The 13646-nt window shown below is 37.1% G+C and overlaps 1 protein-coding gene across 1 annotated transcript in view; it reads left to right on the forward strand.

Moving 5' to 3' along the window:
- The window catches only part of LOC110372416 (dynein axonemal heavy chain 8), a 51393-nt gene that overhangs the window by 15318 nt on the left and 22429 nt on the right, over positions 1-13646 (forward strand). Inside the window, exons 30-46 of the mRNA XM_064041783.1 lie at positions 206-349; positions 739-849; positions 1095-1249; positions 1810-1895; positions 7919-8118; positions 8296-8467; positions 8802-9050; positions 9311-9445; positions 9531-9659; positions 9880-10085; positions 10369-10507; positions 10863-11073; positions 11397-11553; positions 12167-12360; positions 12810-12975; positions 13220-13321; positions 13395-13617. Coding sequence (XP_063897853.1) covers positions 206-349; positions 739-849; positions 1095-1249; positions 1810-1895; positions 7919-8118; positions 8296-8467; positions 8802-9050; positions 9311-9445; positions 9531-9659; positions 9880-10085; positions 10369-10507; positions 10863-11073; positions 11397-11553; positions 12167-12360; positions 12810-12975; positions 13220-13321; positions 13395-13617 — 2779 coding nt within the window. The remainder of the gene's footprint in view (positions 1-205; positions 350-738; positions 850-1094; positions 1250-1809; positions 1896-7918; positions 8119-8295; positions 8468-8801; positions 9051-9310; positions 9446-9530; positions 9660-9879; positions 10086-10368; positions 10508-10862; positions 11074-11396; positions 11554-12166; positions 12361-12809; positions 12976-13219; positions 13322-13394; positions 13618-13646) is intronic.

A 13646-nucleotide genomic window follows, 5' to 3' on the forward strand; every position in this document is an offset into this window, starting at 1 on the left:
AGGTAATTCTCCATATATTTTTTTCTTATACACGTGTCGAACGCCTGTTTAACTTTTTTGAAGTAAGACCACGACTACTACTTGGTACGAACTGAATTAGAGAAATTTCGTCTGATTAGTTAAGTACCTACTAAGAGTATTTTTAACGACCAACATCAAATTAATAAAGAATAAAACTACTAAATTATACCTTTTATTATTTTAGGGTAATAATGTTCCAATCACGATTTGACGAACTCTGGCGAAGGTTTGAGATGTACTCCAGCGGTGAAAAGCTGTTTGGAATGGAAGTACAGGATTATCCGATACTGCACCAGAAAAAGAAGGAGTTCAATTTATTGGGCAAATTGTAAGTAAAAAAAATCGTAGTGTGTGAATTATCTAGCATAGGTTATATTGAATGACCTCGTTGGTCCAGTAATTGCAAGAGCAACCGCAGCGCACGGAGACCCTGGTTAGATTCCTGGGTCGGGCATAAATCGTCTTTTACAAAGCAGCCGATACTTTAATTTGGAAGACACGTAAAGGATCTGCCCTCGAATATTACAGCATCAGTCATTTTAAAATTCACGTCAGAGGCCATCTGATAGAAAACACTGACAAGGATTTGTTATGTGATAGATCCTGTAACTCACTTGACAAGAAGAAGAAGATGTCCAGTCAGAATGCTTTTTGTTCTATATCTAGTTACCTACTATGTCATGTATGTAAATGACCTTTAATTTCTCTACCAAACAGGTACAGCTTGTATTTGGCCGTGATGAACTCAATCGACGGCTATTTCGAAACCCCGTGGGTCGAGATACAAATTGAACAAATAGTTGCACAGTTGGCAGAATTTGATCTCAGGTAAGAAAATCTATTTTATGAAGCTATTTTTTTTTATTATAAATCATGAAATGATCCCTACAGTTGTGAGTTAGCAGCTTGAGGATGTATCAAATTATTACTGACTAAAGCCCATCATGTTCCTCCTTAACCCTTTATGTACCTACCTGGGCCGCGGCAACTCTTTCGAATAACCTCGCAGCCTTATGAAGCTATAATGCATCAAATCTATATCATAATGGTTTTTTTTAACTCTATTTTGATAGATGTCGAAAACTACCAAAAGGCATGAAAGATTGGCCAGCTTTCATTGAATTGAAGAACAAAATCGATGATTTCAATCAAACTTGTCCGTTATTGGAACTGATGGCTGACAAATCTATGAAGGACAGGCATTGGAGGCGACTGGAAAAACTGATGAGTAAGAGAATCTTACCTTAATCTTCTACAGTCTTACCTATAAACTAATAAGTTATACCTGAGGGGTGTTTAAGAAAAAATCTAACTTATAAACGTGGCTGAACTAAATCATTTTCTTAGCAATGTCTTAAATGAGCTGTCAAATTAAGTAGCCTCACACCCTTGTTTAACCCACTAATAAGCAAAATGGCTGGATTCTTACCAGCTGATTTTTCATTTCCGGTTTATTGACAGCTCAACTTTTTAATTTTATATTTTACGGATGTCATTGTTGCCATTACACAACGTTTTCATGACAAATATTTTTATAAGCTACCAACATTCAGGTAGTGTTGAGAAATTAGTATGTTTTTATGTCATTATCTGTTCATTACTTAAGACATGCTTAAGCAACGTTTATAGGTCAAAATAATTTAATCACTACTTAGAGCGTTAAGTAGTAATTAGTTAAAACAATGATTAGAAGATGATTAGTTGATTTTTATAAGTAAGGCTGCTAATGTATATATATATCTACTAATAATTAAAATAAACATAAATAAATAAATTATATCTATACAGATTGCGTATTGGACGTGGAATCGGAAGCATTTACTTTGGCGAACGTTATGGAAGCACCACTACTGAAAAATAAAGAAGATGTGGAGGTTAGTTACAATTCAATGATATGTAGTGTAGTATTAAGTAGTACTTAAGTGTACCTATGTAAGATGTAAGCGAGGGCACTTAGGATTCTGTATTCGGACAATAAACACGTATCATGTAACGCGATTTGTTTCATTCAAAAAATCCCTACATGGCGACCCTGCCAGTAGTGGATCAGTGCGCGAGTGGACACTTTTGTTGTGAATTCCATGGACTTATAAGGCATGGCGATCAAACTAAGACAATGTCTCCAACGAAAAAAATAGCCGTGCAGAGTGCTACGATACGGACGTTTTTATCAAAAAATATATAGCCAAGTGTAATTATTCGGATAAAAATGGGATCAGGCGCTTCCAAACAAGAGGAAATTGTGATCGCTCAGACAGCGTCAGGGGGCACTAATCAAGCGATGCCGAAGATAAGTGATATCAGTCGAAATATATCGACCACTGACATCATATTGAGTATCTTCCTGGTTATGACCTTCATGGTGTTTATTTATGGAGTCTACAAGTTGTACATACGGTGCCATACGAATTTGATACGACGAGAGCTCAACTATCGCGCAACTCTGCGGCGTTCTTTTGGCCTTGGCAGGAGAGGTATAGATTTGGACCAACCCCGAGTAGATCCAGGACGGGAGGTGTAAAGGCGATCTTCGGGGTGGTTTTTGCGTGTGCAGTGGATAAAAGTGCATAATCGTGTAAACAAATCGGTATTGTGCGACACGGTGTACCATGTGATCAGGTATTGTGCGACTTTTTTTTTTCCTAACGTGCGGTTATTTTCTAAACGCGGTGTTTTAGTAATATGTAGTTTATAATAATGTACTCGTAGCTATTATGATTTTATATTCTCATTTATTTCTTGTATTCTAGTATATTAGGAAAGTTTAAGATATATGCTATGTAATGATTGAAGAGTTTGAGCAACTTTTTGATAAAATAAAGAACTTGAAGGATAATCTTACTAAACTAGGTAAGAGTAAAAGAACACCTAGCGTTTTAAAGGAAAAGCTCAATAGTGCACATTCTATCTATAAAAGTTACCTGTCTTATTCTGAGTTATTTGATGAAAAGATTTTGAGAGGTGAGATAAAAGGACAGGATATATTAGCTGTAAAGGAAATTTCTATAAGAATAGAGTCTTTATTTAATAAGATAGAAGATTTTTGTAAAAGCAACAGTACTGTTGAAAAGCTAAATACCAAGATGGAAAAATTTAACTTAAAAACGGCAGTATCCCTCTTACCAGTAATGACTGGAGAGGAAGAAGTGACAAAAAATCTTATTGATTCAATTGAACTTTATAACAGCATGATTGATGGTGATAGCAAACCGTTACTAATTCAGTTTATCTTAAAGACACGTTTGTCAGAAAGCGCGAAATTGCGTCTAGCACCGTCATATAATTCTTGCGATAGTCTACTTAAGGATATGAAGGATATTTTACTGACTAAAAAATCAAGCACGGCCGTACACAGTGAGTTAATAAATGCGCGACAATATTCAAAATCTATTGATGAATACGGGAAGTCTTTGGAAAAATTATTTGTAGATCTGACGATCTCGGAGGCCGACGGAGATCAGGAGGCCTATAAGATTTTAAAACCTATCAATGAGAAGCTGGCGGTCAAACGATTTGCCGAAGGGCTTAGGGATCGAAACTTAAGTCTTATTATCTCAGCTAGGAACTACCCCAACCTCAAGGAAGCCATACAGGGTGCCAAAGACGAGGAGATGTCGTCATCACGTGCGGTGGCGGAGCCATCAGTATTTATGAACCAGCGAGGCAGAGCAGGTAGGTATCCTAGATATAATTCTCAAGGTCAAGGGGTGTCACGTCAGTTTCGAGGCAATAGAGGTGGAAGAGGAGGCCGCTATCAAGGTAATCAAACTTTTGCACAGAATAACGGAAGGTATGTACAATTTAATTATCGAGGTAATAACCGAGGTTATCGAAGAGGATATTTTAGAGGCAGAAATAATAACAATATAAACCAGAACAGACGCTCTATTAATGTTTTAGAGGGTGATAACCAAGTCTCGGAAAACAATAACAATCAAAACAACGAGACATTAGAATTTTTTCGACCCTAATTTTATTTTAGCTTGTGAGCGTAATAGTACAATAGAATGTTTAGTAGAAGGTACCAAATATGGATTGTTGATAGATTCCGGAGCGTCACTCTCGGCACTAAAATACGAAACCATTCGCAATATGAATCTTCCAATACAACATGAATACCTTACTATAAATGGTATTGGGGGCGAAGTGCAGGCCGATGGTTATGTTTATGTTTCATTAAACATAAATGGAAAGGTATTCAGACATAAATTCTATGTAATCAAATTCTTGCCTTGTAACCAAGCAGGAATAATTGGACGAGATTTTTTATATGAATACAAAGCTATTCTAAATTTTGAAAATAATACATTGGCTTTAGGTAATTGTGATGATCAGGTGTGTATAAAAATGAATTCGGGATCTTTAGGAAATAACACATTTTGAGCATTCCACCGAGATGCGAAATGACCTTTTATATTGATAGCGTAATTAAAGAGGATTGCGTAGTCCTACCAAAAGAGTTATGCGAAGGTGTTTTTGTGGCAGGAAGTATATGTAAGCCTAATCAAGGAAAATTTAGAATTTTAATTTTGAATACGAGGGAAAGTCAAGTAAATCTAAATTATTTCAGACCAGAAGTAGAGAGTTTCTCGGATTATTCAATTTTACATTTTGAAAAACACAATAACATTGACGCGGATAGAGTGAAAAAACTCTTTTCTTTATTACAATTAGAGCATTTAAATAAGGAAGAGCGTACATCTATACGAAACATTTGTGCTAAGTTTTCTGACATTTTTCAACTTCCAGGAGATAAACTCACTACTACCAAAATTTATGACCATAGTATACAATTAAAACCACATGTTGATCCGGTGTACGTAAAACAGTATCGGTTACCATTCTCTCAGAGAGATGAGGTCGAAAACAAGTGAAAACATGCTTTCAGATGGTATTATTGAACCGGCAAAGAGTGAGTGGTCTAGTCCCGTTTTATTGGTACCCAAAAAGTCTGATGATTTGTCAAAAAAGTGGCGGTTAGTGATAGATTTTCGAAAATTGAATGATAGAATTTTAAACGATAAATTCCCATTGCCAAATATCACTGATATACTGGATTCACTTTCCGGAGCCATTTACTTTACCCAATTAGATTTATCACAAGCATACTTTCAGGCCAATTTGGAGGCAAACAGTAGAAAATACACAGCGTTTACGACACCATCCGGACAGTATCAAATGACACGTATGCCGATGGGTCTTAAAACTAGTCCCAGTTCTTTCTCTCGGTTAATGACAGTTGCAATGTCAGGGCTTAACTATGACAAATGTTTTGTATATTTGGACAACATAATTTGTTTTGGCAGAAACTTGAGTTCCCACAACAAAAACCTAATGGATATTTTAACTAGACTTCGCAAAGTTAATCTAAAATTGAACCCATTAAAATGTGACTTTTTACGTAAAGAAATATTATTTTTAGGTCACATCGTATCCGCAGATGGTATTAAACCAGATCCAAAAAAGATTGAATCCGTGAAAAATTACCCAACACCAACAAATACCGATGAGGTAAAAAGATTTGTCGCATTCGCAAACTATTATCGGAAATTCATTCCCAATTTTGCTGAAAAAGCTCTAGAATTAAATAAACTTTGTCGTAAATATGCTAGATTTGAATGGAATGAAAAGTGTGAAAAAGCTTTTTCTTCATTAAAATGGGCGTTGACAACACCGCCAATACTACAATATCCAAATTTCGATCCGTCTAATACATTTATATTACAAACAGATGCCTCAAGTTATGCAATCGGTTCCGTATTATGCAATGGTGATAATAAACCAGTAGCTTATGCCAGTCGTAATCTTAATCAGGCGGAAATCCGATACCCTACGATCGAAAAAGAATTACTAGCGATCGTATGGTCAGTTAAATATTTTCGGCCCTACCTTTATGGTAGACAATTTGTAATTAGAACAGATCACCGACCACTAATATATTTATTTAACATGACAAACCCGTCAAGTAGGCTAACTAAATTCAGATTGGCATTAGAAGAGTATATGTTTGAGATTGAATATGTGAAAGGTCGCGATAATGCAGCTGCAGATGCGTTATCACGAATTCGTATGTCAAGTGATGATTTGAAAGCTATGAATGAGAAAATTGTATCAGTTTTAACGCGGGCACAAAAGAAAAAAATGACTGAAAGTGACTCTAAAAATTTTGATAATACTTTGGTGGAAGACGCACAGACTGACGATCGGACTGATCACCCGAGAGTTGTCGAAGTACTAAAACCACCAAAGAATTATACAGAATTAATATTTGTTGATGAAAATGAATGGAGACGAATTAAGAAAGATATGACTGAGGAAACAGAGTTATTCGCGTATTCTTCAAATAAAAATATTGTTTATATAAAGTCAGTTTCTCAATCGTATTGTACACGAGATGTCTTTATGAGAGAACTGACATATTTTTGTAATAAAGTAAAAGTCGACTGTTTGTATGTATTAAAAAATGAAAATAATGTTGAATTGATAAAAGAGCTAGCTCAAAGTATAAACAATCAAACGAAATGGACCGGTCCACGATTATGTGTTCTAAGAAATGTCATTAAGGTAGATAATAAGGACACTCAGCGAGTCATATTAAACGATTACCACATGTTACCCACTAGCGGTCATGTAGGTATTCGAAGGATGTTAAATAATATCCGCCAACGTTATTTTTGGCCAGGATTAGAAAATGACGTCACAGACTTTGTTAAAAGATGTGACCAATGTCAACGACTCAAACATTTTAAGCACACTAAAGAGCCAATGATTATAACAAATCACGGCAACTGTGCATTCGATAGGATATATTTAGATTTAGTGGGCCCATTACCTAAGGATAGTTTTAATAATATTTACATTTTAAGTTTACAGTGCGATCTAACAAAATATGTAGAAGCATATCCACTTACATCTAAGCATACTGAGGTGGTTGCTGCATCTTTAGTTAATAATTTTATATTAAGGTACGGTATACCAAGAGAAATTATATCAGACAGAGGAACTGAATTCGTGTCGAGTACAATGCAACAAGTTTGTAAACTATTGAAAATTACACATCTTACGTCAACCGCTTATCATCATCAAACAATAGGTTCTCTAGAAAATACCCATAAAAATTTAATTACATATTTAAGAATTCAAACCGAAAATCAGTCTGACTGGAGTACATGGCTCCAATATTGGTGTTTTGCTTTCAACACTACAGTACATACTGAAACAAGATATTCACCTTATGAATTAGTGTTTGGCAAATATTGTAATATACCAAGTAATCTTTGTAATTCCCTAGAACCATTGTACAATTTTTCTGATTATGCTAAAGAACTAAAATACAGATTACAGAAATCTCAGTATGATGCTAAACTAAATTTGTCTAAAAGTAAAATTAATAGGAAAACCCGTTATGATTCTTATCTCAACTCTGTAAGTTATAAAGCAGGTGACCGTATATTAATAAGAAATGATGCACGAAAGAATAAATTAGAACCAGTGTACAACGGTCCTTATGATGTTATTAGAGACGACGGTTCGAATGTAATAATATCGCATAATGGCAAAGATAAGGTCGTACATAAAAATAGGACTAAGCTATATCATAATTTGTAATAATTGTAAGACATGTTTATTGTTTAATTTTAAGTTTAAATTTTTCTGTTTTTTTTATATAAAAAAAAAATTACATACTGTATTTTTTTTTATTTTTGCCGATGGGGCGTGTAGTGTAGTATTAAGTAGTACTTAAGTGTACCTATGTAAGATGTAAGCGAGGGCACTTAGGATTCTGTATTCGGACAATAAACACGTATCATGTAACGCGATTTGTTTCATTCAAAAAATCCCTACAAGAAATAAGAAATATAATTATGTACTTAAAATCAATTTCTTGAATCCACAGGATATTTGCATTAGTGCGGTGAAAGAGAAGGACATTGAAGCTAAATTGAAACAAGTGACGATGGACTGGGCTCTGATTGATTTACAATTCGCCAACTTTAAGAATCGAGGGGAGCTCCTTATTAAGGCACAGGACACGTTGGACATCATCACCTTGCTTGAAGACTCTTTGATGATCCTCAACTCTTTAGCTTCTAATAGGTGTGACATTTACAAGATACATTCTTTTACTCTTTACATCAATATGCTCATCCACGTTGCATACATAAGATCTACCTTCTTCAATAACATACAGCCAGTTTCCGTATAACTTTTAGCATGTTTACTCTACCCTCTCAAAAACCTTTAGATACTTAGGATTATTTCTGTAAAATAAAGGTACAACGCACCATTTAAGAAAGACATCTTGCTCTGGATAAACAAACTGGTGAATACTAGTGAGATTTTGGAGAAGTGGCTTCAGGTTCAGAATCTATGGATGTATCTGGAGGCAGTGTTTGTGGGCGGCGATATCGCCAAGCAACTGCCGGCGGAAGCCAAGAGATTTGCGGTACGAATTTTGTATTACAATTTTAAAAACAGATGAGCAGTATATACATATGTATGACTTGGAGCACGCGTCCCTCGTACGCTCGTTGACACGTGTTAATCTGGTAGCCTATAAAACTGACAATTATTATTATCCGTTTGAGGGAAGTCGCCCGAATAATTTCCGTGTCCGATGTCCGATGTCCGTGTCGCACGACAGGTTTCTTTGAAGATTGAAATGTTGCGACCGAAAAATACTCTAGGCTTTTGGACTATGCTAGACGAAGATGTAGCACAGTCGAAAGGACTCTTCGTTCTCACTACCTGATATATAAAAAACAATTTCCATTATGCAGGGAATCGACAAAACTTACGTGAAAATCATGTATCGAGCGCGTGACATAGTGAACTGTGTCGAGACATGCACTTCGGACGACACATTGAAGCAACTCCTGCCGCATTTATATGACCAGCTTGAAGCTTGCCAGAAGTCCCTGACTGGTTACTTGGAGACCAAGCGTCTCATCTTCCCCAGGTTCTTCTTCGTCTCCGATCCTGTGTTGCTGGAGATCCTTGGACAGGCTTCCGATCCTCATTCTATACAGGTTGGAACTAATTTGTATCAGCTATGATTTTTTTTTACATTATTTTATTTGCGCTTATTGTTTTTCTTTGTCTTGATTACACAACTTCTTCTATTTATCATCTTTTTATAAAACAATCACCCTGCTTACTTGAGCCAAGTACAGTACCCCCATTGTGAAAGCTGGACCTATTTCGCGAATAATTGTTGGTTTGCTTTTTCATTGCTCGAAATCTTGAAGAATTACAGTAGAAAGTATTGTATTGAAAAATTATATTTCAGGGTCACTTGCCGAGTATATTCGACGCGATCTACACAGTCGATTTCGACGATAAGGAGAGAATCGTCGTGATGAACTCCAGTAATGGAGAATCTATTCCCCTTGAAATACCCGTGGCTTGCGTTGGTGGTGTTGAGGTAAATAGAAAAATAAATGTTATAATTATCTACCAAGATGATATTCATCAAAACTCACAACTTATCATGCTCTGAACTGTTACAGATCTGGTTAAATACTTTGTTGGATACAATGAAGAATACCGTCAAAAATATTATTGCTAACATTGCACAAACAATGATAGGCGATCCAGAATTTGAGTTTTTAGTCGGGTTTTGGAATTTCCCGGGCCAGGTAAACAAATTACATAAAATCTGTAAAAAGTCATCTACCTCAGTCTTAGATCATAATTTATGCATGTGGAAGTGATGACAAGTCTACTAGTACAGTCAACTTCAGGTCAGTGGGAACAGCTTTATAGGAAAATCGTACTTATTACTATTGTGCTAAGGTGCATGACAGTTACCACTGATGTGCGGTCTACCGTACTTACTATGTGTTGTAATGATTCCAGGCTGGTCTTTTGGGTATGCAAATATTATGGACAAGCGATGCAGAATATGCCCTGAAAAAAGCAAAGGCAGATCGTTTCATCATGAGACTTACCAATCAGAAGTTCCTCGATTTGCTGAACGGTCTTATTGATCAGACTATCACTGATCTGGCTCCTCTAGACAGAACACAGATAGAAACTATGATCACTATACATGTACATCAAAGGCACGTGTTATTATTTTGATAGGTGTAATGGTAGTTATCTTGTATGCCTCTGTAGAAGAGGAAGTATTAGAAAAGTACTATTTCAAAAATGTCAATGTTGTCATCATTCTCTTCCTATTCCATATCTATTTTTATTCGGGGTTAATGCAGCATATTTTCTTGTTCCATACTTCAGTCTCTATTAGTCTATTTGCATTTTAGTAAGAATATATATAATTTTTAATGTCTGTTAAATCCTCTAGCTTTATGTAAAAATGTTGATAAACGTTTTGGTGTGTTTTAGGGACATTTTTGATGACCTTGTGAAGATGAGAATCAAAACGCCAGGGGACTTCGAGTGGCAAAAGCAAGCTCGATTTTACTACATCGAGGACACCGATGACTGTCTAGTTTCTATCACAGATGTTGACTTTGTATATCAGGTTATAACAACTTATATTTTTGCATCAAATTTAAGTCCCTCCTTATTCTGCTTTCTGCTCTATTCCCAAATTATTTGGGGCGTAATTATGATTTCTTTCCGTTTGTTGTTAGATTAAGGTCGGTCTTACACGTTAGGAAAATACTATGTAGGAGGGCTGCGTAGTTAATTTTATTTCTATATCGTATCAAGGTCTAATCGAAGGTTATCTTAGCGTGTCTAAATGACACCATCCATGCATGCCTTACATTAATTCTCATCACAAGCCTAAAGCCTTTACCATACCATATCAAATGAGTGTTCTTCCAACGACTCAACGATCATGGCAATTAATTTGACCATCAAAAAATTCACAGAACGAATACCTAGGCATAACCGAACGTCTGGTAATCACGCCTCTAACGGATCGTTGCTACATCACGCTTTCCCAAGCCATCGGTATGAGCATGGGCGGGGCCCCGGCAGGCCCGGCCGGCACCGGCAAGACGGAGACCACTAAAGACATGGGCCGCACCCTCGGCAAGCTCGTCATCGTCTTCAACTGCTCCGACCAGATGGACTTCCGAGGTACCTCCCGCAACTAGCTTGACGTTTCTTAAGCACTAGGTCCATCACTCGATAGTATAAAAAATAACGAATTTATTGGGTTTTGTTAAAAAGTCTACTACGTTCTGCCTTGTTGGTGTCAGGGACCTGGTAACTGATATGTGTAACATGTTATTTTAAGGAAAACATAAGTTAGTAGTTAGCACATTTGTTATTTTTTGTGGTACAAATGTGTAACACAATAAGAATGAGCGACTTTGCAACAACGATTGAATTTGCCACATACAAAATGCTAGTCTACTAAGTAGATTTGTATCATAGTTCACCAACTCCTTGTCTCTCAGGATTGGGCCGTATCTACAAGGGCCTGGCCCAGTCGGGCACTTGGGGCTGCTTCGACGAGTTCAACCGCATCGAGCTGCCCGTGCTCTCTGTGGCGGCACAGCAGATCTACATCTGTCTCACTGCCAGGAGGGAGAAGAGAGAGTTCTTCATCTTCAGGTGCTTTCGCGATATCTGTTTTACTGACCTTTTCAGAACTATATTGGGGTCGGATTCAAGTCTAACCAGATGCAGCTGAGTACCGGTGTTTTACAAGGCCTGACAAATCATTAAAATAAATATAAAAAGAACACAGATACATACTTACATTACCGTATAATACAGTTTATACGTTTTGCCATTCGGCTTATGAAGTCAGAAATCAGGAAGTCTTTTTTTTTCCGACATCAAAAATCATCAAATGACCCCTCCCGCTGTGGGTTAGCAGCGGTGAGGGAGTGTCAGACTCTTACTGACTAAAAACCGTCGTGTTCCGTCATATGCCTTTTATGTACCAGGGCCGCGGTATCTCTTTCGAACAACCCGCAGCCCCGGCAAAGTCAGGAAGTCTGACAATTAGTTTTACGAAGGGGTAGCAGGTTGCCGAGGTAACTGGGTTGAGAAGATCAAATTGGCTCCACGTAAAAACGTGGAGTACTCTCTACTCTCTAATCACTGAGGAGTCTGGAAGTCGACCCCAAAAATTGAGAAAGAGCTAGATAGACGACTGCTTGTACGGATCTAATGGTGTCTGCTATGTATTAACTAATAAATGTATTAAATATACCAACAGTGATGGCGACACAGTGAGTTTGAACCCGGAATTTGCCTTCATCATCACCATGAACCCGGGTTATGCTGGTCGACAAGAACTGCCTGAAAATTTGAAGATTCAGTTCCGTTCCGTGGCCATGATGGTCCCGGACAGACAGATCATTATCAGGGTCAAGTTGGCCAGCTGCGGATTTAAAGATAACATTGTATTAGGTATGATATCCTAATTTTAAACTACTTTATGCAGATTTTCCTACTAGGCTCTCATTTTCGTTGGTTCTTAGATTTCCTTTGAGCCCTGTTGTAATCGTTGATAGGACCCTCATCATCATTATCCTCCTGCCTACATCCCAATTTAATTTGAGGCTGGCTCAGCATATTTTCTCCATCCATACTCTTCTATCTGCCGTCTCTCACATATATATGCATGATGAATTATTCTTTTCCGTGCATTTGTTTTGAAAGATATGGTCTGAGCAAACTTAGGTAGACCATCACTACTCTTACTTTATAACAACTACCTTTAAATTTCATTGGTCGGCAAGCCAAGTACATGGAATTCTTACATGCAACCAGTGAAAATGAGCCTTTATGCTATGTAGCCGAGTGACCTTTGAAACAGTTTACTTGCGATAAATAATTCTAAGTAATATTACCGACAGCGCGCAAGTTCTTCACGTTATACAAACTATGCGAAGAGCAGCTGTCAAAGCAAGTGCATTACGATTTCGGATTGCGAAACATATTGTCCGTGTTGAGAACTATGGGAGCACAAAAACGTGCCAATCCTGAAAATACTGAGGAGAACATCATGATGAGAGTGTTAAAGTAAGAAAATATTAGTAACTAGCTTCTGCTAGCTGTTTTACTTGTGTCTTGTGGGAACTACCTCAGGCAACCAGATAAAAAGTAGCTTGTAGCCTTCCTTGGTACACTGAAAGATTTTTCAACCCTGGACCGATTTGAAAAATCCAGTCGCGAGAGCAAACAAACACTTCACATTAATATCTAGAAAACATCATCAATCATTTACGCCAGTGTCAGGATACTAATGTATTATGGTATTTTTCAGGGAAATGAACGTGTCCAAATTGGTAGATGAGGACGAACCCTTGTTTATTTCATTGATTGAAGACTTGTTCCCTGGTATGAAGCTCACTCAAACTGTCCAAAGGTGAAACAATTATTTATTTTACTAAGTACCTATCTAATAAAAGGGGATCCTAAATTATTTCTTTGCAATTCAGAGAAATGCAGCGAGCTATAGTATTGGTGGCCGAACGCACTGGGCTAGTCAATCATCCAGATTGGAACTTGAAGATCATTCAGTTGTTCGAGACATCTCTGGTGCGGCATGGCTTGATGACGATGGGTCCCACTGGGTCGGGCAAAACCACATGTATACATACGCTCATGGCAGCACTTACTGAAATTGGAAAACCACACAAGGAGATGAGGATGAATCCTAAGGTTCTTATTAATTCCAAATTAATATTTCT

The sequence above is a fragment of the Helicoverpa armigera genome, chromosome 26 (genome assembly GCF_030705265.1).
Source record: "Helicoverpa armigera isolate CAAS_96S chromosome 26, ASM3070526v1, whole genome shotgun sequence".
In the NCBI taxonomy this organism is placed as follows: Eukaryota; Metazoa; Arthropoda; class Insecta; order Lepidoptera; family Noctuidae; genus Helicoverpa; species Helicoverpa armigera.